This window comes from Balaenoptera musculus, chromosome 7, assembly GCF_009873245.2.
Source record: "Balaenoptera musculus isolate JJ_BM4_2016_0621 chromosome 7, mBalMus1.pri.v3, whole genome shotgun sequence".
NCBI classification, from domain to species: Eukaryota; Metazoa; Chordata; class Mammalia; order Artiodactyla; family Balaenopteridae; genus Balaenoptera; species Balaenoptera musculus.
The window spans coordinates 89,613,540-89,637,093 of NC_045791.1; the positions used below are offsets into that span (position 1 = coordinate 89,613,540).

The 23,554-nt window shown below is 35.0% G+C and overlaps 1 protein-coding gene across 1 annotated transcript in view; it reads left to right on the top strand.

Annotated features, from left to right (window-relative positions):
- SPAG16 (sperm associated antigen 16) overlaps window positions 1–23,554 on the top strand; it is a 905,158-nt gene that overhangs the window by 18,946 nt on the left and 862,658 nt on the right. The window contains exons 4-5 of the mRNA XM_036858792.1: window positions 5,703–5,821; window positions 11,767–11,904. Coding sequence (XP_036714687.1) covers window positions 5,703–5,821; window positions 11,767–11,904 — 257 coding nt within the window. The remainder of the gene's footprint in view (window positions 1–5,702; window positions 5,822–11,766; window positions 11,905–23,554) is intronic.

The window sequence follows — 23,554 nt, forward strand, 5'->3', positions numbered from 1 at the left end:
TAGGTTGCTTCCATGTCCTGGCTATTGCAAATAGAGCTGCAATGAACATTGTGGTACATGACTCTTTTTGAATTATGGTTTTCTCAGGGTATATGCCCAGTAGTGGGATAGCTAGGTCATATGGTAGTTCTATTTTTAGTTTTTAAAGGAACCTCCATACTGTTCTCCATAGTGGCTGTATCAATTTCCATTCCCACCAACAGTGCAAGAGGGTTCCCTTTTCTCCACACCCTCTCCAGCATTTATTGTTTGTAGATTTTTTGATGATGGGCATTCTGACTGGTGTGAGGTGATACCTCATTGTAGTTTTGATTTGCATTTCTCTAAAGATAAGTGATATTGAGTATACTTTCATGTGTTTGTTGGCAATCTATATATCTTCTTTGGAGAAATGTCTGTTTAGGTCTTCTGCCCATTTTTGGATTGGGTTGTTTGTTTTTTTGATATTGAGCTGCTTGTAAATATTGGAGATTAATCCTTTGTCAGTTGCTTCCTTTGCAAATATTTTCTCCCATTCTGAGGGTTGTCTTTTCATCTTGTTTATTGTTTCGTTTGCTGTGCAAAAGCGTTTAAGTTTCATTAGGTCCCATTTGTTTATTTTTTGTTTTTATTTCCATTTCTCTAGGAGGTGGGTCAAAAAGAATCTTGCTGTCATTTATGTCATAGACTGTTCTGCCTATGTTTTCCTCTAAGAGTTTTATAGTGTCTGGCCTTACATTTAGGTCTTTAATCCATTTTGAGTTTATTTTTGTGTCTTGTGTTAGGGAGTCTTCTAATTTCATTCTTTTACATGTGGCTGTCCAGTTTTCCCAGCACCACTTATTGAAGAGGCTGTCTTTTCTTCATTGTATATTCTTGCCTCCTTTATCAAAAATAAGGTGATCATATGTGCATAGGTTTATCTCTGGGCTTTCTATCCTGTTCCATTGATCTATATTTCTGTTTTTGTGCAAGTACCATACTGCCTTGATTAGTGTAGCTTTGTAGTACATTCTGAATTCTGTTTGCTAGCATTTTGTTGAGGATTTTTGCATCTATGTTCATCAGTGAAATTGGCCTGTAGTTTTCTTTCTTTGTGACATCTTTGTCTGGTTTTGGTATCTGGTTTTGATGGTGGCCTTGTAGAATGAGTTGGGGAGTGTTCCTCTCTCTGCTGTATTTTGGAAGAGTTTGAGAAGGATAGGTGTTAGCTCTTCTCTAAAAGTTTGGTAGAATTTGCCTCTGAAGCCATTTGGTCCTGGGCTTTCGTTTGTTGGAAGATTTTTAATCACAGTCTCAATTTCAGTGCTTGTGATTAGTCTGTTTATATTTTCTATTTCATCCTGGTTCAGGTTCGGGAGGTTGTGCTTTTCTAAGAATGTGTCCATTTCTTCCAGGTTGTCCCTGTATCACAGGACCCTGGCAGTGGTGGCTGCACAGGCTCCCGGGAGGGGCAGTGTGGAGAGTGACCTGTGCTCGCTCACAGGCTTCTTGGTGGCGGCAGCAGGAGCCTTAGCGTCTCATACCCGTCTCTGGTGTCCACGCTGATAGCCGTGGCTCACACCCGTCTCTGGAGCTCCTTTAAGCAGCGCTCTTAATCCCCTCTCCTCGTGCCCCAGGAAACAAAGAGGCAAGAAAAAGTCTCTTGCCTCTTTGGCAGATCCAGACTTTCCCGGACTCCCTCCCGGCTAGCCGTGGTGCGCTAACCCCTCCAGGCTGTGTTCACGCCGCCAACCCCAGTCCTCTCCCTGGGATCCGACCTCCGAAGCCCAAGCCTCAGCTCCCAGCCCCCGCCCGCCCCGGCGGGGGAGCAGACAAGCCTCTCGGGCTGGTGAGTGCTGCTCAGCGCCGAGCCTCCGTGCGGGAATCGCTCCGCTTTGCCCTCCGCACCCCTGTGGCTGCGCTCTCCTCCGTGGCTCCGAAGCTTCCCGCCTCTGCCACTCGCAGTCTCCGCCCACGAAGGGGCTTCCTAGTGTGTGGAAACCTTTCCTTCTTCACCGCTCCCTCCCACTGGTGCAGGTCCCGTCCCTATTCTTTGTCTCTGTTTTTTCTTTTTTCTTTTTCCCTACCCAGGTACGTGGGGAGTTTCTTGTCTTTTGGGAAGTCTGAGGTCTTCTGCCAGCGTTCAGTAGGTGTTCTGCAGGAGTTGTTCCACATGTAGATGTATATCCGATGTATTTGTGGGGAGGAAGGTGATCTCCACGTCTTACTCTTCTGCCATCTTGAAGGTCTCCTCCTTTTATTTAGACTTTGGTTTCATTAAAGTTCATTTTAAATGTTACATATCATAAATGCTAATGAAATACATACATAAAATAATTTTCATTACTTTTATAGGTTCAATGATTAAATCACAATAAAAAGAGCTGTTTGTCATTGTTGAGTTCCTAGTCCCTTGATGTACACATTTAATTTCAGTTAAAGAACCAGGCTACTTGTACCCCGAGCCTTGCCTGTAGATTCTCCAAACTAGTATCTTTGACTTAATTTGAATTAGAGTTGATTCTCAGGAGTCAAAAAAACTGTTTTCAAAGAAACTCATTGACTGGAATAGTTCAAACTATATCAAGACAGTTTTGATATATGGTCCAGTAATTCTTTGCTATTCAACATAAGAAATCCTGTCTGATTTTGTTCTCAACATATCTCATATCCTTCTCTTCGCTTTCATCCCTTACTTAGTTTCTCTCAGATTCACCTTCTGTCTTCTCTCATCAGAGCTACTGTCATGCTGCTGATACTGTGCCTCCTTCTACTTCCATGTAAGGGAGGTTTTAAACACAAACTTGAATTTATCACTCCTCTACTTAAATCACCAATGTCTCCATCCTTCCATCTGCCTTGACCTTCTTGATGTGCTTTCTGTCTGGCTTTCCAACTTTCTCTTTGGTCCTTTCTCCATAAGACCTTGAGCTTGAACGGACTGAACTCTCGTTCCTTGTCTTTGCCTCTGATGTTTTTCTTGCCTTGAATTTCCTTCCATCCTTCTTCACCCATTGAACTTCCTCTTCTTCTATAAATTCCAACTTAAGAGTCTTTCTTAACAAAGCCTTCATGTACCTACCCAACACAACTGAAATACTTTCCACCTTTATCTGTCACTTTACCAAGACGATCTCTATTTTTTCACACGGGACACTATTTAGAAACCTCTCTAATTAGAAAATTTCATCTTTATAACTTTCATAGAGAAAACTAAGCAACATGCTAGAGCCACTTTTGTATCCAACAGATTTCTGGGTCACATGTGGATGGATTTTTTAATAATTCAGCATTTTGTAAAGTGAGGCATATTTGCTAGTTTTTAGAGTCTTAGCTCTTTTTGTCCTTATTCTGAGGTGCTTTATTAACACCATCATTAAATCAGTTTTAAAGCTATAATGAGAGTTGTATATATTGTATAATTGAGATAAAAATGCAACTTAAAATTACATAAATGTACCTATTGGCTGTATGTATGATGTTCTGTGTAGACTTATAAACAGGCTTTTATAATCAAAACTAATCACAAATAGTAGAGCTTCTATACTGTTATTTGCTTACATGTTTTGTTTTTTACTCAACTGGTCTTTCAATTCCTTGAGACAGGGACGGTGTCTTATTCATATTTAATTCCTAGCACTTTTCACACAGTGCCTGGCATATGGGTGATGTTCAGCAAATATATGTTAAGTTAATATTATTTGTAAAGATAAAAGAGACATTTGTGATCACATTACAGCTTGATACGTGTGTGTGTGTGGTGTGTAATGCTGAAGGACTATAGATACATAAATATATTGTCAGGATTATAAATCTCAATGTATAAGTAAGAACTATGGCAGTTTAAAGTGGTTGGATTTCTGTTTTGGATGTTTCAAGGTGTGTGTATAAGATGCGTTCAGGAAGAGAAAACATTTATTTGAGAAGGCAGGAATCTTGTGTGTTGCAACCACACACACAGCATCTTGTAAGCAAGCAGTCCATAGGCATCTTTAGAAACTGGAGTAGGTACAGTCTGTCTTCCCTTTTCTCCTATGTTCCTGATTCCTTCAACTATCATCCTTCTCATCTTAAAATATCATGTTCAAATGTACTGACCCAAAATCAAAGGTAGCATTTATTAAGTATAATGAATGTTTGCTTTGAGCTGTATTATGTCCTTACCTAACAGTTATAAATATAAAATCTTCTACCACAATTCAACAACTTGCTGGATGACAGGCATGCTGTACTCTGCTACCTTGGCATCTCCCATGATGTTTGATATAGGGTCCTACACATTATCGTCATTGTTATATGATATCTTTTTTAATGATCTTAGGAAAGAGATTTGAAGTTATTCTGCATGAGCTTTAAAAAAAATTTATTTTAAAACCCCGTCATTTGTCAGGAATTTTCTGTAGCCCCCTAAATTTGCTTAAACTCATCACTATTTTGATTGTCATAATAGCCACTAGTAATTAACATCAGCATTAAAGTATTTATAGAACTTTTAAAGGACTTTTTGTAGCAAGAAAGATTCTCTTTCTTCAGTGCATTTCTGTGTAACCATTGTGTGCATTCTTTGTAACCTGGTCTGTAACCATTACCAAGTTGGGAAGGGGAAGTAGGAAGGAAAGTCCATTGCTGGGTTTTGTAGGTGAAAATAGATCTTACTATCCAAATATTCTGCAGTGAGATTACTGAGTTCTTACCAATGAGAAGAAAATGAATGTACTTTGGAGACAATGATGCTGTTGATATTAAGAATCTACCCATTACTAGATTTATTTTATACAGTGATATGTGATATGGTAGTTGTTATGACTGTCCTAATTTCATATCTCACTTGCTGAAATATCTCCATTTCTCTAGTTTAAGGATCTCTAAACTTGTTCTCACAAGGGTCAAATAGAAAATATTTTGAGTTTTGAAGGGCATAAGGTCTCTGTTGCAACTGCTCAACTGTAGTGCAAAAACAGCCATAGACAATATGTAAATAAGTGGGCATGGTGGGGTTCTAATACACTTTGTTTATGAGAACAGTTAGCTGACCCCTAATCTAGTTGATAGACTTATTTATTTCCATTATGAAATAGTAGTACAAGAGCCCTCTATTGCACATAATTTCTTCCCATAGTGTTTCTAGAAATCAAGGCACCCAAACCACATTTCTTTTTATAATGATAATAATTAAAAGAATTAAATGATCTATACATATTTTTTTCTTTTTTAAAATTTGTAATATACTATTGTTAGGGCAAGCTGACCTCCTTATTGTTTTCCAAACAATCCAATCACAGTCTTGCCTGCCTTTGTACTTGCTAATGCTGTATCTGGAACATGACTCTACCTCTTCTCTAGATTTATGTTCAGATGCTGCTTTCTCAATGAAATCTTCCTTCATCACCCTGTGTGCATAGCAGCCCAGCTCCACACACATATCTGCTCCCTACCTGGCTTTCCCTCGCTTCAACCCTCTGTTTGTACCCACAGGCACTTAGTACCATCTACCATACTATATATTTTTAATTTAGTTATTCATTTTCTGTCCCCATATTCTTGACTATTAGTTATGAGGACTGAGTCTTGTCTGTTTTCATCACTGCTTTATCCCTAGTGATTAAAATAGTTCCTGGACATAACATTCAACAAAATTCTTTAAAAAGTGAATGAATGAATAAATGAATGTAAAACCTATGTGTACAATTAATCAAAGCTTTGATATTTTCAAAATAAATAATTACACATTTAAATTTTAGGAGCAGAAAACAGTCCTTTCTTCAAAGCACGCAGTACCTGAAGCAATAGAAGACTTTCTCTGCAATTTCCTGATCAAAATGGGAATGACCAGAACTCTTGATTGCTTTCAATCTGAATGGTAAACAATTAAGTAAATAGTTCTCTAGAAATACTAACATTATTTAACATGTGTACTTTTAATCATCTTAAAAGACTTTGAGTGACTCGGCTTATGTAAAATGAATGAACTGGATAGAAACTTTTCCCATCACCGCCACTGAAACCACAACACACATACACACACAATCAGGATATCAATTTCAAAGAAATTTTTAATAAATATCTTTTCTAAATATACAAATTTAGGTGATTTTCAAGAATCAATAAAATGGAATGTCTCCTGTAGTTATATAATATGAAGCTATTTGATAAAATATTTTAAAAATGTCTTTAGAATAATTATAAGGGTATAATTTCCTGTATTAAGACATCCTACTAACAGTACTACTTTGCTTGTTTTACTTAGAGTGTAATGGCCTGCTTTTCTCTACTCACACAACTAATTTTTTTTCTACAAATATCCCTTCATTTAGAAGTAAGTGGAATTACATTGTCAAATGATACCTTTTTCTTGTTATAATTGAAAATTTAATAACTTATTGGTTATGAAAATCAGCAGGCATACTGTCTTTATTCCTTTGCTGTAGTGGTAATGTCACCAGGCACGTTTTCAGAGTCCTAACATTTGTTAACAAAATATTATTAAATAATTGGATAATAAAATGTTTGATTTTAAAAAGCCATTGATATTATAGAAAGAAGGAATAATATGATATGTAAAGTTGTTTATAGTGTTTTGGAGTTCAATCCTAATTTTAAATATAGGTGCAATTTGTAATTTCTACTAATCCAACTTTGATTTAATTTTTATATTCTGCTTTTTTTCGTTCTCATCTACAGAGACCATGCACATAGAAGAAATCAGTTTCATTATTTCAAATTGCATGTCTAATGTTGATAAATTTAACTAGGAGAACCATTTTTGATTAATACGGTTTAGGAAAAAGAGCAAGTTTGATGGTAGAAAAATAATACTCTTCCTATTAAATCTGGAAGTTGTGTGAATAATTTTTATAAAAATGTCCCTAAGAAATAATTATAAATGTATTAGAAAATACATTTTTATAAAAGTAGGTAGATGGTTAATTTGCAGTACTAATGAAAGATTAATGTGGTTCAGTTTCCTTTTTTTCTTCTAAAGATATGCGTTAGGACATGTAGTGCTTACATGTTTGGCCAGTCCAAAGTGTGAAATGATCCCCTTGGAGAAATCTGGGACCAAGTATGCTCTTAATTAGGTGCTTGTTGCCATATTATCCTTTTAGATTTAGCAATTTCAATTGAGATGAAATTTCAGAAAAGTACAATAGTATTAAGACTTATAGAACCCCTAAGTAAGCATTCCATTTAGCATAATATTACAATCATAATGTAAAATTTGTATAAATATCTCTTCATTATATGGGCTTAGTAATACTGTGGTTCAAATTATTTTATTCTTATCCCTAGCCGCCAGTTTGTAATGAGAGTACAAATTATTTGTAATGAGATTATACTGTATTGGATATTTTTATTTCAAATGAAACATTTTTTACTTTGATCAGAAACCATTACTTATTATGCATAGTAAGACTGTAGGAATATTATATATATTATTTTTATAATTTCTTATTATAGAGAAAAACATTTGTAATATATCATTGCTGTAAATTCATTTAATTTTATAAAAGGTGGTGAAACAAGGTTTCTCTATTTTTGGTTTGTAAAAAAAAAAAAAAAACCCACAAAAAACAAACAAACAAACAAAAACTCCAAAAACCAAACAATCTGGGCAGTAAAATTTGACTTATGTTCTTTCATTCTTCAAACAGTAATTGCAGTAAATCCATTGAATCTGGGGTCAGCAAACTAAGGCTCTGGGGCCAAATCTAACATGCCTCCTGTTTTGGTAAATAAAATTTTATTGGAACACAGCCATGACCTATCTTTTAGGTATTGTCTATTTGTCTGTGGTTGCTTTCACACTATTACGTATAATGGCAAAGTTAGTTAGTCACAGCAGAGACCATATGGCCCAGAAACCTTTTTTTTTTCTCCAAATTCTAAATATTTATTTTCTGACCGTTAACCCACACAGAAAAGATTATACATATTCATAATATTCTATGAACCACAAAAAGTCTGCACTGTGGGTTTAGTCAATGATATTTTTATGACCCTTTAGAAGTGCTCTGTGGACAATTATAATTTCCCTGGGGGGCAAAATTAAAGAAAGGGTTAACATGGAGAATTATGGTAGTGCATTTTATGTACCCTTACCGAGCATATGTCAACCATCTCCTTTCCTCCACTGGATTGTTTTGCTGGCTGTTAACAAGGTCAGGACTCACGCGAAATGTACATTCTTGCTCTTTGCCTTTTCCTCTTATTATCTCCAACTCATTCCAACTCCTCTTCCCTTTACAGCCAAATGTTTTGAAAACAGGCTCTTTATTTTCTTTCTTTCTTTACTGTTTTACATCCTTGGTTCTCTCCAGTTTGGCTTCTGTTCCTACCATTCTACTGAAGTTTGGATGGTAGTAAAAATGCCATTAAATGTAATAGTGCAATTATTTATAATATTTAATTGCTATTTTAATTTTTTCTTAATTTTAGAAGAAATTATGAATTAGTATATTCCTTTAATTTTCACAAAAGGGTAAATATTGCTGCTTTTAGCCAATAAAATTTGGCATAATACATAATTACTCAAATGTGGGTAGTTCAGTTACAACTTTTACCACATATTAATTTATTTACATAGCATTTATTTTAGTGGCCTTCATATCACTTTTTTTTCTCCTTGAAATAATTTCTTTAGTGATTTTTTTTCTGCATTAAATAAAGCAAGTTGCTGAAAACCAATTTTATGGTCAGAAAAACTTTATGGTCCAATACTTCAGTCAATCCTTATGTCTTCTCTTTTGAGATAAGTATAAACCACATTCCAAATATGCATAGAAAAGTGATTTTATGCTTAAATGGTTATCTATTTGTTGTTTTGTAAGTTGTGGCAAATATCATTTAATATTGATTCAATTATCTTAAACTTTTGGATATTTTACAGGAGTTTTCTTGCTATTTTTTGGTATCAGATAAGATATATATATAACACAAAACATATGACTACTAATGTGTAATATATTAATAAAGATTTAAAATATGAAAATGCTGAAAATTAAACGTTTTTAAACTAATATTTAGCTCATCTATAGCAAGCTTTGTAGGGATTTCTTTGTTAATAACTATATTACTTGAAATGTTTTTCTATGCTCTGGTTGTTTGTTTTTTTTTTAATTTTATTTATTTATTTATTTATTTATTGGCTGTGTTGGGTCTTCGTTTCTGTGCGTAGGGCTTTCTCTAGTTGCAGTGAGCGGGGGCCACTCTTCATCGCGGTACGCGGGCCTCTCACTATCGCGGCCTCTCTTGTTGCGGAGCACAGGCTCCAGATGCGCAGGCTCAGTACTTGTGGCTCACGGGCCTAGTTGCTCCGTGGCATGTGGGATCCTCCCAGACCAGGGCTCGAACCCGCGTCCCCTGCACTGGCAGGCAGACTCTCAACCACTGAGCCACCAGGGAAGCCCGCTCTGGTTGTTTTTTATTTAACTTTATTAATTGCTACATATAATGATCAAAATTGTACTTATTTACAGATTTATAAATGATTTTCTGATGTTCCTTCTTACTTCACTGAGAAAATGGAAGTTCCACAACTCTTGCTTCCTCTCTACTAACCTGTCACCTCTGTTGTCAGCATTCTCCCTCTCTCCTGTCACGGCGGCTGAGCCATATACACGGTCATCTGAGGCCAGCTCTCCTCTACTGGATCCCAGCTCCTCTCACCTACTCAAGCACATGACTCCTGCAATTGTCCCCTCTCTTTCCTGCACTGTAAACTTTTTCCTTCTCTGCTGAATCACTCACATAAGCATAGAGATGTACAATAATATGTCATATATTAGCAAATAGAAGAAAACAAAACACCCTGGACTCCACTTTCTTTTCTAGGTTCATCTTGATTTCCTGGGCTCTGCTTTGTAGCTTATCTCCTTGAAAGATTTTGTTGCTACTTCCTCATTTCCTACTCTCTCATTCCTACTCTAGTTCCACTTTCATCTCCATGACTCTACTGAAACTTTTTCCAGTGACTTCACGTTACCAAATTCAGTGATCGATCCTCCGTACTCCTCCTATTCCTTCTCCTTGCATCATTTGTCACTGTTACCCATTTCTTATTTCTTGCAACACTTTCTTCACTTGGTCCCTGACCCAAGCACTCTTCTATTCTTTCACTACTTCACTGCCCCCTCTCTTTCTTAGTCTCTATTTGGTAGTATTTCCTTCTCTTCCCAATCTTGAAACAGTCCTAGGTCTTCCTCACTTCTCTCTTTACATTCACTTCCTAACTGGCCTCATCCAATCTTGTGACTTGGAAGTCTATCTATTTACTGATCATTCCCAGATTTAAACTGCATGTCCTAACTTTTCCCCTGAACTCTGGACATGTACTTATAATGTTCATTTTCACTTAATTGCCCAGCAGACATATTGCATTTAACATGGATAGAAACAGTTCCTTGATTTCTCTAAGCACCAATTCCTACTGCATTTGTCCCCCCTTCACTAAATATCTGTCTGTTGCTCAGCTAAAATCCTTGGAGTCATCCTTGACTTTTCTTTTTTAACCAACACCTGACATCTGATCTGTAGGAGAACCCTGTTGGCTCCATCTTTACAGCATGTCCAGAAGATACCCATTCCTCACAATCTGTACTGTTACCAGCTTTGTCTAAGCCACCAATCTCTCTCTCCTGAACTATTGCAGCAGCCTCCTAACTAGACTCTCTGGTTCTACTCTTGCTTCTCTAGAGTCAGTTTCTTCAAACAGATGCCAGACTAATCCTTTTAAAACATAAATTTGATCAGCGTCACTTGTTTGTTAAAGCATTCCGATGGCTTCTGATTCAGAGTAAAATCACATTCCTCTTTTTGGCTCCCTGCTATCTTCCTGACTTATCTCTCACCATTCTCTTTCCTGCTCACTTAGTTGGCTCCGTTTCCAAATACTACATATGTACTGGCTTTTTGCTTTATATTGTATATGTCAAACACCTCCTGTCTCAGGGCCTTTATATTTACTTTTCTATCAGCCAAGAATGCTCTTCTCCCACATATCCACATGGCTTAGTCTCTCATTTCCTTCAGTTCCCTGCTCAAATATCACTTTGTCAGTTATACTTTCTCTGGCCACCTTATATAAAATATCACAAACACCCCCCCATCATTCTCTACTTCAGTCTCTCTGTTTCTCTTATCTTGCTTTATTTTACTTCATAGAATATATCACCATCCACACTAGAATGGAAACTCCATTAGATAGGTAGGGACTTGGGCATTTTTGTTAATTTCACCAGTGTCTGGACTAGTGCCTGGAGCATAGGAGATGTTCAGTTATATTTTATGCACCATCATGATATTAGTACTTAGTAATTCATTAATATTTTATTTTAAAAATATCTTACGAATATTGACATTTTAAATTTAAAAAGTTATATTGCAACTTATCACTATAAACATTCCCTAAGACTTAACTTTTTGGGCTTCCCTGGTGACGCAGTGGTTAAGAATCCGCCTGCCAATGCAGGAGACACGGGTTCGAGCTCTGGTCCGGGAAGATCCCACATGCTGTGAAGCAGCTAAGCCCGAGCGCCGCAACTGCTGAAGCCCACGTGCCTAAAGCCCGTGTTCCGCAACAAGAGCAGCAAGAGAAGCCACCACAATGAGAAGCCCGCGCACCACAACGAAGAGTAGCCCCCGCTTTTCGCAACTGGAGAAAGCCCATGTGTAGCAACGAAGACCCGATGCAGCCAAAAATAAATAAATAAAATTTTAAAAAGTGATTTAACTTTTTGAAATGTACATAAATTAAGCCAATGTAGTAGAAAGAAACAATATAAACTCTTTTGTTTGATTTTATCCTAGGTATGAGTTAATACAGAAGGGAGTAACTGAACTTAGAGGTGGTGGGCATGTTCCAGATGTCTACACCCAGAATATGCTTTTAGAAAATGAGAACAAAATTTTGAAGAAAGACTTGAAGCACTATAAACAAGCAGCTGAGTATGTTATTTTTTAATGACTTTTTTTTTTTTTTTATTTTGGACTAAATAAAAGTAAGGCATTGAATTAGCTAATAGGTGGATGGTGGTTAATGCAACAGAGCTTTAACTCTGGAGAAATGAATTATATGTCAATTCTAGTTGGAAAGAATATGAAAGGCTTCACCAGCAAATTAATTGAACAGATGAGCAGAACACTCACAACTGTAATTCACCAACAAGAGTGGAATGCCGGGGGTTGTGCAGGAGGTTGTTAATTCGTTATGTAACATTCGCTTCCTTATGTATTTTGATAGTCTTATCATGGCTTGTGGAAATCTTCCCCTGTGAGGTTAAGCTAATTTCTGAAATAATAATAAAATTATAGAAAGCTAGAGGAAGGAAGGAGCTAGTGTATTCTTAGTAGAGCAATTTCAGTATTTGAAAGTTGCCCGAAGAAAACTGTTATTTTGTAATTTCCTAACATGAATTTATGCACAGAAGAGAAACTTAACAGAAACCAAATATCTCTGCATGTTTCTTTCTTTCTAAATTAATGAAAGACATGCAATTTTTGGCAAACAAATTTAGATAAATGGGCAGTGTTATCCTGGCAAAGACAAATATGTGAATGTGTTGACTTGGGGTGAACATACTTATCTAAGACAGTGTTAGATGAAAAATCAATGCTTAGATATGGAGTAGACAGTTTATGCTTTGTTCATTAATTTTTATTAAACATTTGAAGAGGGGCTTTCTCTGTTAAAGAATCATATTAAAACAAAAATTGGATAAACAGAACTACCATAAAGGAACATAATATTTCTAAGATCTTCGTAAAAAACTTCAATGTAAGGAAACGAGACTGTATTGCCAGGTAAAGGAAACATTTAAAATAAGCTTCTACTTTTGAGAGGTGGTAGTAAATAAATGATAATTTGTACGATTGTTTATTCAGTTATTATGTGCACTTACAGAAATGTATTTTGCAAGTTATACAACTTTCATATGATCTATGGACGTACTATTTGGGATTTTACATTTTAGATGGAAGTGTATGATGATCCACAGAAAGATAGTACTAGAGCCAGCATCCTCTCTATCCTCAGTTCCATTTCTCAGAAGTGGTTTGCACTCTTGGCCCTGACACTCACTGTGATTTAGTATAGACACCTAATGGATGCACTGGGAATTTGACACAGCAAATTTTTCAGAGTGCTGCCTGGCATAGTGTTTCAGTTCCTGATCTTTGAATTATTGCTTGAGTTTGCTAATTTCTTTTGAATAGGTAGAGCCTCTTTCTGCAATGAGTTTTGCCTCAGTGATATGAAATTATCATTTTTATTACTGGTTGTTTATTGAATATTATATTTAATAACTATAATCAAAACCATATAAACTGTTGCCCATGCAAATTATTAACTTAATGTTAAAAGAAACCGTGATTCAAACAGATATCACTCAAATGAAATCTGTCTCTTGTTCATGTTTACTAAAATATCAGATTACTAAATGTTTTTAAAATTTACTGTATTTACTAAAATATGGTTTTAGTTTCAGTGGGCTTATGGTATCTCTCAAATCTATCTTACTTGATATAATTAAACTTATACAAATTAGAAAAGGAAAATATTTATTTAGTTTAAGCTACCTGACATGGAAAATTTGAAGGAAAGCTGCTTGACCCTTAGTAAATGCCTAATATTTATATCATTGAATGAATATTAAGCAAATTGTGCTTCACAGCCCCTTTTGATGAAGGATGTCCCTGTGGCCTAATTTTGTTGGATACATTCCCAGAAAATGGAGACTGAAATTCTGTAAAGAATTCCCAAAACTACCTCTGTCATGCTACAAGTTTGCCCCAAACTGTAAGTTTCATCACACAGGTTTTTCAGTTTGACTTGTGAGGATATTTTCCCAGTAGGAATTAGTGATAAACATAGGATTCCCTTTAAGGAATATACATTAAAGTTTTCTTTTTTAGGATTAAGGCTGTTTCTTAAAGCAAGATAAATGTAGACGTCAAACACTTTTCTAATAATAATTAATATTTAATACATAAAAAGAGTCAGGTTACAGATGTGTTATATATTATCTTGATTAAACTGGTAGCATTTAGTGATGAATCTAGAAAAATCAGTGAAATCATATAGCTGTAAGCTTATTATTTATCTAGGGAAGATTTGCCATGGAAAGAGTACTGAACTTAAAGTTCAAATACCTAGCTTCCAATATTCTGCTACTTATTAACTCAGTTTCCTTATTGTTATACTGGGAATAATTATGCATAATATTATTAACTCCTAGGGAGTGATGTGATAACTAAATAAGACAATCTATATTAAAGAGCTGTGTAAATCACAAAGTGCTGTGAAAATGTCAGCAATTATTATCAATATCTCTAACGGCTGTCATCCCTAGATTTTAAAAAATTATCATGTCATTATTTTTGAAATTCAGCAATGATGAAGCATGAAGGAAGAGATGAAAAGGGCAAATATTTCACTATAAAATATCTGAATTGCTATAATTAAAAAAGAAATTGTCTTTCTCTCCTGTAAGCAATGCCAATTTTAGAACAGAGGCTTTCCCTGTATTTGCTGCAAATGTAGATTATCTTCTAAAATATAAAATTTGGTGTATGGTGTATCTGTATGTTTCTTGATGGGTGTTAACCAGACTTATTGTGATTATTTTGCAATATATACAAACATCCAATCAGTATGTTGTACACCTGAAACTGATAGAATGTTACATGTCAATTAAATCTTGATAAATAAAAGGTTGGGAGAAAACTGCTTGGAAAATTTCTTTATGGATGTTTTTAAGGGAAAAACAGCATTATTAAAAAGATTTATAGTTACATTAAATATATTATTGAGTTGGCCAAAAAGTTCGTTCAGAACGTCTTACGGCAAAACCTGAGTGAAGTTTTTGACCAACCCAATACATACTAGATACTGGAGAGGAATGATATAAGTAGTAGTTTGACATTCTTTCTTGGAAGATTAGAATATAACTGTACTTTTATATTGAAATGTAGACCAATTGTTATTTTAAATGCGTAGGTCCAGAATTTAAGTGACCTCACATTTGCAGAGAACTGTTAGTTGAATGAAGACTAAAAATCATCACTTAACGTTATCTTTCACAGTTAAGACACTATTTCATAAACCTTGTTTTATTTGGTAGTTGACCTGCCACAATATTCACCTCAGTCCGAGGTGCATAAAAACAATTATGGGTTTTATAATTAGAAACCTGTTTGCTTGATTTTGTTCTGTATCTTGACTAGCATATTATGTCTTCTGCTAAGAATATAGACTGCAAATATTCTCAATTGGATGGCTTACTCTTAAAATCATCATTGTATATAATACTTGTACTTAACATCCCGTAATCTGGCTTTCGCCCCGCCTATGCTACTCTGGTGTACAACATCCTGTTTCATTCTTGTCCTCCCTCAGCTTCTGTGAGGACATGCTGTTCTGCCTCTACTTCTGCCTCATAGGCTCACATCCATGCTGTTTACACTCTCTAAGGCTGTGCCGTGCAGTAAGATCACCACTAACTACATGTGGATGTTGACAGAATATGCTGAATCAGGTGGTGGTAGGCGCCATGCAGAAAAAGAACACAAGTAAAGGAGACAGAAATAAATGAGGTGCTGTTTTATACAGTGTAGTGAGGGACGTCCTCTCAGATATCTGACGAAACTGAAGGAGGAGGCTGTGTGTCAATTTGGGAAAAAGGAATTCCAGGCAGAGGGAAAAGGAAATATAAAGAGCCTATGTTGGGGACAGCTTGGCTTGTTAGCGGATGAACAAGGGGACCATAGTGACTAGAATCAGGGAGTAAGTGGTAGAGGCCTTTGTTAGAACTTTGCTTTTTTTCCTTTGAGTGGGATGGTGAGGCTAATGGATAGTTTTGAGGAGAAGTATAATGTAAGGTGGCTCCTGTGTGGAAAATAGACTGGATGGGGGGACATAATGGAAACAGGGAGAACATTATATCCTGAATAACCTTCTTATAGGTTGCCTTATCTGGTTACAGCATAGTAATAATGAAGTCAAACTGGCTTCTTATGGGACAGTTAGGTTCTTGAAAGGACAACATCTGCTGTTATCAAATTCTGCATTACTTACTAACCCCAGTCAAACTTTGGTTCAGGACAGATATTGATATTGGATCAGATACTATGGATAGAGCAACACAAATGCATACTGTCTGCCATTTGTTAGCTATAAGAATATAATTATCTCTCAGTTTTCTCATATGTAAGTGGGGTGACATTACCTATCCTTGAGGGAATCATTTTAGTGTTTAGCACAATATCCATCACATGGTAAGTGCTCAGTAAGGATTAAATCAGTATTCTGTATTACAGTATCATTTTTTTCCCTTTCAGAACATTCACTACAGTTTATGGATATATATGTATATATTTTATTTCCTTATTCTTTTTTTTTTATACTCCTGTAAGGCAAAGATTATGCCTGTGTTACCCATCACAGTGTAATGAGCACTGTACCTAGTACACAGTATTATTAAGTGGGTGGAATAGCATTATCATCTTCATCAACTTTATTATTAGCAGCAGCAGTAACACTGAATAAACACCCAAGTGTGGCATCTTTTCCAGAAGGCAGGTACAAGGCAATTTATTTATTTGCTTATATAGATTAACTTTTTAATTCTAAACAAATACCAAGCATATAGAAAATAAACAAAATAAAATAATGAACTTCTTGGGCCTGTCAGACAGTTTCAACACTTATCAACTTTCTGCCATTCTTATTTCATTTCTATCTCCACCCACACCCTACCCCACATCCTGTTTATTATATTATTTTTTACAGTTCTTTTTTTGTGTTATAATTTACATAAATTGAAATGTACAAGTCTTACCTACATAATTTTGACAAACAGATGAAGTCTTGTAACCTCCATACTCATGTTACTATAGAACATTTCTGTCTATCCAGGAATTTCTTTTGTGTCCCTTCTCAGTCATTCCCTCCCCTGGCAATCACTGTTCTGATTTTATTTTCCACCTTAGATTAGTTTTGCCAGTTTGAGAACTTCATAAATGGAATCACAGAATATTCATTTCTTTGTGTTTGACATCTTCCACTCAGCTAAAATCTGTAAAATTTATATGTGATTTTTGCATTTATCAATAATTTGTTCCCTTTTATTGCTAAGTAGTACTCTATTGTGTAGTGTCTACCACAATTTGCTTACCCTTTTTCTATTGAGTTGTTTCCAACTGTGGTTATTATGAATGATACTGCTATGAACATTTGTGTACAAGTCTTTTTGTGAGGATGTGCTTTCTTTCTTTTAGATAAAAACTTAGGAATGGAATTTATGAAGGGTAGATGTATAAGAAACTGCTAGTCCATTTTCTAACATTCCAGTTGAGTCATTTTACATTCTCAAGAGCAATATATGAGAGTTCCAATTGCTCCATATTGTCACCAACATCGCGTTTTGTTAGTCTTTTAAATTTCAGCCATTTTAGTGGTTGTATGGTAGCAGCTTCTTGTAGTTTTGATATACATTTTCCTGATAACTAATGATATTGTGAACATTTTTTTTGTGTGTGTGTGTGTGTGCTTATTGGCCATTCATTGATCCTGCTTTCTGTGTAAATCTTTTGCCTGTTTTTGGTTGAATTAGTTGTCTTATTTTTGAGTTGTAAGAGTTCTTTATATATTCTGGTTACAAATCCTTTGTCAGAATATTGTGAATATTTTCTTCCAGTTTATGGCTTGATTCTTCAATTTCTTAATGGTGTCTTTGGCTGAGCAGAAATTTTAAATTTTGAGGAAGTCTAATTTATCTTTCTTACAATATTGCTTTTGATATTTTGGCTAAGATACCATTGCCTACTCCCAGGTCACAGAAATATTCTGTTTTCTTCTAAAACCTTTAAAGATTTAGAATTTTTATTTCAGCCTGTGATCTACCTTTAATTTTTGTATACTGTGTGAGGTAGGAGCTAGAGGTTAATTTTCTTTCCTATAGGAATAGTCAATTGTTCCAGCACCATTCTTAAAAAGATTTTTCATCCTTCATTGAATTTCTTTGGCATTTTTGTTGAAAATCAATTGACCCTGTAATTGTGGGTCTATTTCTATACTCTATTCTGTTCCATTAGCCTCTTTGCTTATCCTTATACTAATACCACACTCTTGATTACTGTAAGTTTAATTAAGTCCTTAAAGTCAGATAGAGTTAGTCTTCCAGCTTTGTTTTTCTTTTTTTTTTTTTTAATTAATTAATTTATTTAGTTTTGGCTGTGTTGGGTCTTCGTTTCTCTGTGAGGGCTTTCTCTAGTTGTGGCAAGCGGGGGCCACTCTTCATCGCGGTGCACAGGCCTCTCACCGTCGCAGCCTCTCTTGTTGTGGAGCACAGGCTCCAGACGCGCAGGCTCAGCAATCGTGGCTCACGGGCCCAGGTGCTCCGCGGCATGTGGGATCTTCCCAGACCAGAGCTCGAACCTGTGTGCCCTGCATTGGCAGGCAGATTCTCAACCACTGCGCCACCAGGGAAGCCCTGTTTTTCTTTTTTTAAAGACAGTTTGAGTATCTTAGATCCTTTGCATTTTCATACAAATTTAAGAATCACTTTGTCAATTTCTATAGAAAGACAGGGGTGGGATTAGAATTAAGACTGAGTTGAATCTATAACAATTTGGGAAGAATGTGTGTGTGTGTGTGTGTGTGTGTGTGTGTGTGTGTGTGTGTACACATATATTTATACATACATACTTTTTTGGGGGGGAAGGATTGATATATTTATAAGTTTTAGTCTTCTATTTGTATGGTATCTCTTTCCAGTTATTAGGTTATCTTTAAGTTAATGCTGTATATTTGTGAAGGAGCTCGAAATTTGTGTCCTTTACATCTAATTATCTAATGTATACATTTTTGTTACATTGTGAACTCCATATAATAGGGACTTGTCTTGTGCTCAGTATATCCCCAGGGCCTGTAGCTGTGCCTGGAAAATAGGAGGGACTTATGTGAATGTGTGCTATTAACATTTTGGCTCTTTAAAAAGCTTTTGACAAAGTTCAACACCCATTTATGATAAAAACTCTCCAGAAAGTGGGCTTAGAGGGAACCTACTTCAACATAATAAAGGCCATATATGACAAACCTACAGCTAACATCATACTCAATGGTGAAAAGCTGAAAGCATTTCCTCTAAGATCAGGAACAAGACAAGGATGCCCACTTTTATTCAACATAGTTTTGGAAGTCCTAGCCATGGCTGTTGGAGACGAAAAAGAAATAAAAGGAATCCAAATTGGAAAATAAGAAGTAAACTGTTACTGTTTGCAGATGACATGATACTATACATAGAAAATCCTAAAGATGCTACCAGAAAACTACTAAGGCTCATCAAAGAATTTGGTAAAGTTGCAGGATACAAAATTAATACACAGAAATATGCTTTTTAAAATACTTTTTATTTTATATTGGAGTATAGTTGATTAAGTTGTAAGTTGATAGTTGCAGGCTTACAGCAAAGTAATTCAGTTATACATATACATGTATCTATTCTTTTCCAAATTCTTTTCCCATTTAGGTTGTTACATAATATTGAGCAGGGTTCCCTATGTTATGCAGTAGGTCCTTGTTTGTTATCCGTTTTAAGTATAGCAGTGTGTACATTTTTTTTTAATACACAGAAATCTCTTCCATTTCTATACACTAACAATGAAAGATCAGAAAGAGAGATTAAGGAAACAATCCCATTTACCATCGCATCAAAATAATAAAATTCTGAGGAATAAACTTACCTAAGGAGGCAAAAGACCTCTACTCAGAAAGCTATAAGATACTGATGAAAGAAATCAAAGATACTAGAAACAGTTGGAGAAATATGCCATGTTCTTGGATTGGAAGAATCAATATTGTGAAAATGACTGTACTGCCCAAAGCAATCTACAGATTCAATGCAATCCCTATCAAATTACCAAGGGTAATTTTCACAGAATTAGAACAAAAGTTTTTACACTTTGACCAAAAGACCCCAAAGAGTGAAAGCAATCTTGAGAAAGAAAAATGGAGCTGGAGGAATCAGGCTCCCAGACTTCAGACTATACTACAAATGTACAGTAATCAAAACAATATAGTACTGGCACAGAAACAGAATTATAGATCAATGGAACAGAATAGAAAGTTCAGAGATAAACCCATGCATATATGGCCACCTAATCTATGACTAAGGAGGCAAGAATATACAATGGAGAAAAGACAGTCTCTTCCATAAGTGCTGCTGGGAAAGTTGGACAACTACCTGTAAAAGAATGAAATTAGAACACTCCCTAACACCATAAACAAAAATAAACTCAAAATGGATTAAAGACCTAAATGTAAGGCTGGATACTATAAAACTCTAAGAGGAAAGTATGGGCAGAACACTCTTTGACATAAATCACAGCAAGATCTTTTTTGACCCACCTCCTAGAGTAATGAAAATAAAAACAAAAATAAACAAATGGGACCTAATGAAACTTTAGCTTTTTAACAGCAAAGGAAACCGTAAACAAATTGAAAAGACAACCTCAGAATGGGAGAAAATATTTGCAAACGAAGCAACTGACCAGGAATTTATCTCCAAAATATACAAGCAGCTTGTGAAGCTCAATATAAAAAAAACAAACAACCCAATGAAAAAATGGGCAGAAGACCTAAATAGACATTTCTCCAAAGAACACATACAGATGGCTAATGAACACATGAAAAGATGTTCAACATTACTAATTATTAGAGAAATGCAAATCAAAACTACAATGAGGTATCACCCCACACCAGTCAGAATAGCCATCAGTAAAAAATCTAGAAACAATAAATGCTGGAGAGGGTGTGGAGAAAAGGGAATCCTCCTACACTGTTGGTGGGAATGTAAATTGGTACAGCCACTATGAGGAGAGTATGGAGGTTCCTTAAAAAACTAAAAATAGAGCTACCATATGGCCCAGCAAACCCACTGCTAGGCATATATCAGGAGAAAACTGTAATTCGAAAGGATGCATGCACCCCAATGTTCACTGTGGCACTATTTACAATAGCCAGGACATGGAAGCAACCTAAATGTCCATTGACAGAAGAATGTGTAAAGAAGATGTAGTACATATATACAAGGGAATATTACTCAGCCATAAAAAGGAGCAAAGTAGTCTCATTTGCAGAGACATGGATGGACCTAGCAACTGTCATACAGAGTGAAGTAAGTCAGAAAGAGAAAAACAAATATCTTATAATATTGCTTATATGTGGAATTTTGAAAGATGGTAGAGATGAACTTATTGCAAAGCAGAAATAGTCACAGATGTATAGAACAAATTTATGGTTACCAAGGGAGGAAGAGGGGGGGTGGAATGAATTGGGAGATTGGGACTGACATATATACACTACTATGTATAAAACATAACTAATGAGAACCTACCGTATAGCACAGGGAACTCTACTCAATGCTCTGTGATGACCTAAATTGGAAGGAAATGGAAAAAAGAGTGGATATATGTATACGTATGACTGATTCACTTTGCTGTACTGCAAGAAACTAACACAATATTATAAAGCAACTATACTCCAATAAAAATTAATAGAAAAACCATTTTGGCTCTTTAAGCTTTTAATAATTTTTAGAGTAGTTAATTGATGATTTTTACCTCTTTTATAGTATTCCTTAGGAGTAGGCATCATTTTCCTTTTATGATGGGAATTTAAATAATTTTCTCTGAAGCTACGTCTTGCCCCATTTAGAGTACTGTCTTCCTTTGCTGAGCTTTTATAGTAAGGAAATGTAATGCAGACCAGAAAAGTTTTATTGAGAGTCCTGAAGATTAGGCAGGAAATAATACTGACTGGGATTACTTAATAGAAGATTAAAGTGTGCCATCTTAAAAATAATGAAATACTTGGTTTTATCTTCTGCCGGAAAATATAGGCATAACGAAAATTAAATGGCTGTTAATACTGAGAAAAAATTAGGTGCTTTACTAATAGGCCCTAATTTCACTTACAAAATTCACTTCTATGAAAGGTCAAAGAGTACCCAGCATTTCCAAAGACACATTTAATTTAATGACTTTCAGAAACACACACTGTGGATAAAGATAATAATGAGGCCCATAACATTTCATGCTTTAGTGTTTAGGTAATTGCTTGTTAAATTAAGAAGGTATTTTCTTCCAGACATGGGTATACCCCTTTCTTTTTTGGTTAAGAATATAATGAAAGTTTGCATCTAATCTAGCTGAGTAGTATTTTGGCTATCTGACAATTATTCCAATAATAATTGTAGTGGGTTAAACTAATTTATTTGTAACCAATTGAAGAGAATGAAATAGTTGGTAATTATATAGTACTGTTATCAGAAATTACTTTGATTCAAGTTTGCACACGAAAAAATACATGACAAAGATGGCCTACTTTGATTGGTGCATGTAAACAAGAAAATGTTTATATGATACCTTTTGCCAAATTATGATAACAGAATAACTCAATAAATCTATTATTAAAAGCTTAGTAAAAACTATTCAGTTAATAAAAATTATTTTACTTGGAGCATTCAGTTAAAAATAATTTTTTAGAATACATTATTAAATTACGTTAATACGTTAAACATGGAGTTTTGGGGACAGTGCTTTTATAGTACGAAAAAATATGAGTATCTTGATATTTTATAATTTAATTATATATTTTGATATGCTGCTTTCCTGAAATGGGGAAGTTAGTCACTCTGCCATCTCATTAAGGAAAAGCATTTAGTAGTGTGTTCTTTATGATATACGAATCTAAATAGAATGTTTCACTGAATAACTTACTTCATTGTACTTGAAATAGAATTTATATATTTGGTGTCTGTCTTAATAAAAGTTTTTCTTAAACACAACAATGCTCTACTAATATAATGAGAAAATACTATATAGTTTAAATATTAATTGCTTATATGAATATTTCAAACTTTATTTTTTAGTACAACTTTTATTTTCCTTTTATTAAGCAAATGGGCAGCAGGAAGGTCATAATAGGAGAAGCATCACCATGAAATGAATTTAAATTGTTTCACTGAGTAGACTTCATTTGTGCAAACAGAAAGCAAGTCTCTGAAAACCAGTTTAATGGTCAGAAAAACTTTATAAAGTCCAATACTTCAATCAGTTCCTATGCTTTCTTTCCTGGGATGAGTACAAATAGGACTTTAAGTGTATATTTAAAAAGTGAGTTGATGCAGTGCTGCACATTTGCGGTTCTGCTTAAGAAGCTCTGCAATATTATTTTTCTAAGTTTTTTTTAACCTATTATGGGTTTACATTTCAGATAAGATAAATAAAATATAAGCTCATGAAGTAATTCATCAAGTTGCTGTAGACTCAAAATGGAGTTTTAGTAGACTCAAAATAGATGTTCATAAAGTTTAAATTCTTTTATAAAGATATACATGAAGATCAGTGTTACTAATAATCATGTATCCTGATATTTTTGATCCCTTAGAGGATATTTACCTAGTGGCATGCCCCCTATTTTAGGTAGATAAATGTAGCTGTTTGAGGAATTGAATATATCTGTTCTGCTATACTAAACAGTAATATGATGATGATGATGATGGTGATTACAGTAACATTTATTGAATATTTTCTATGT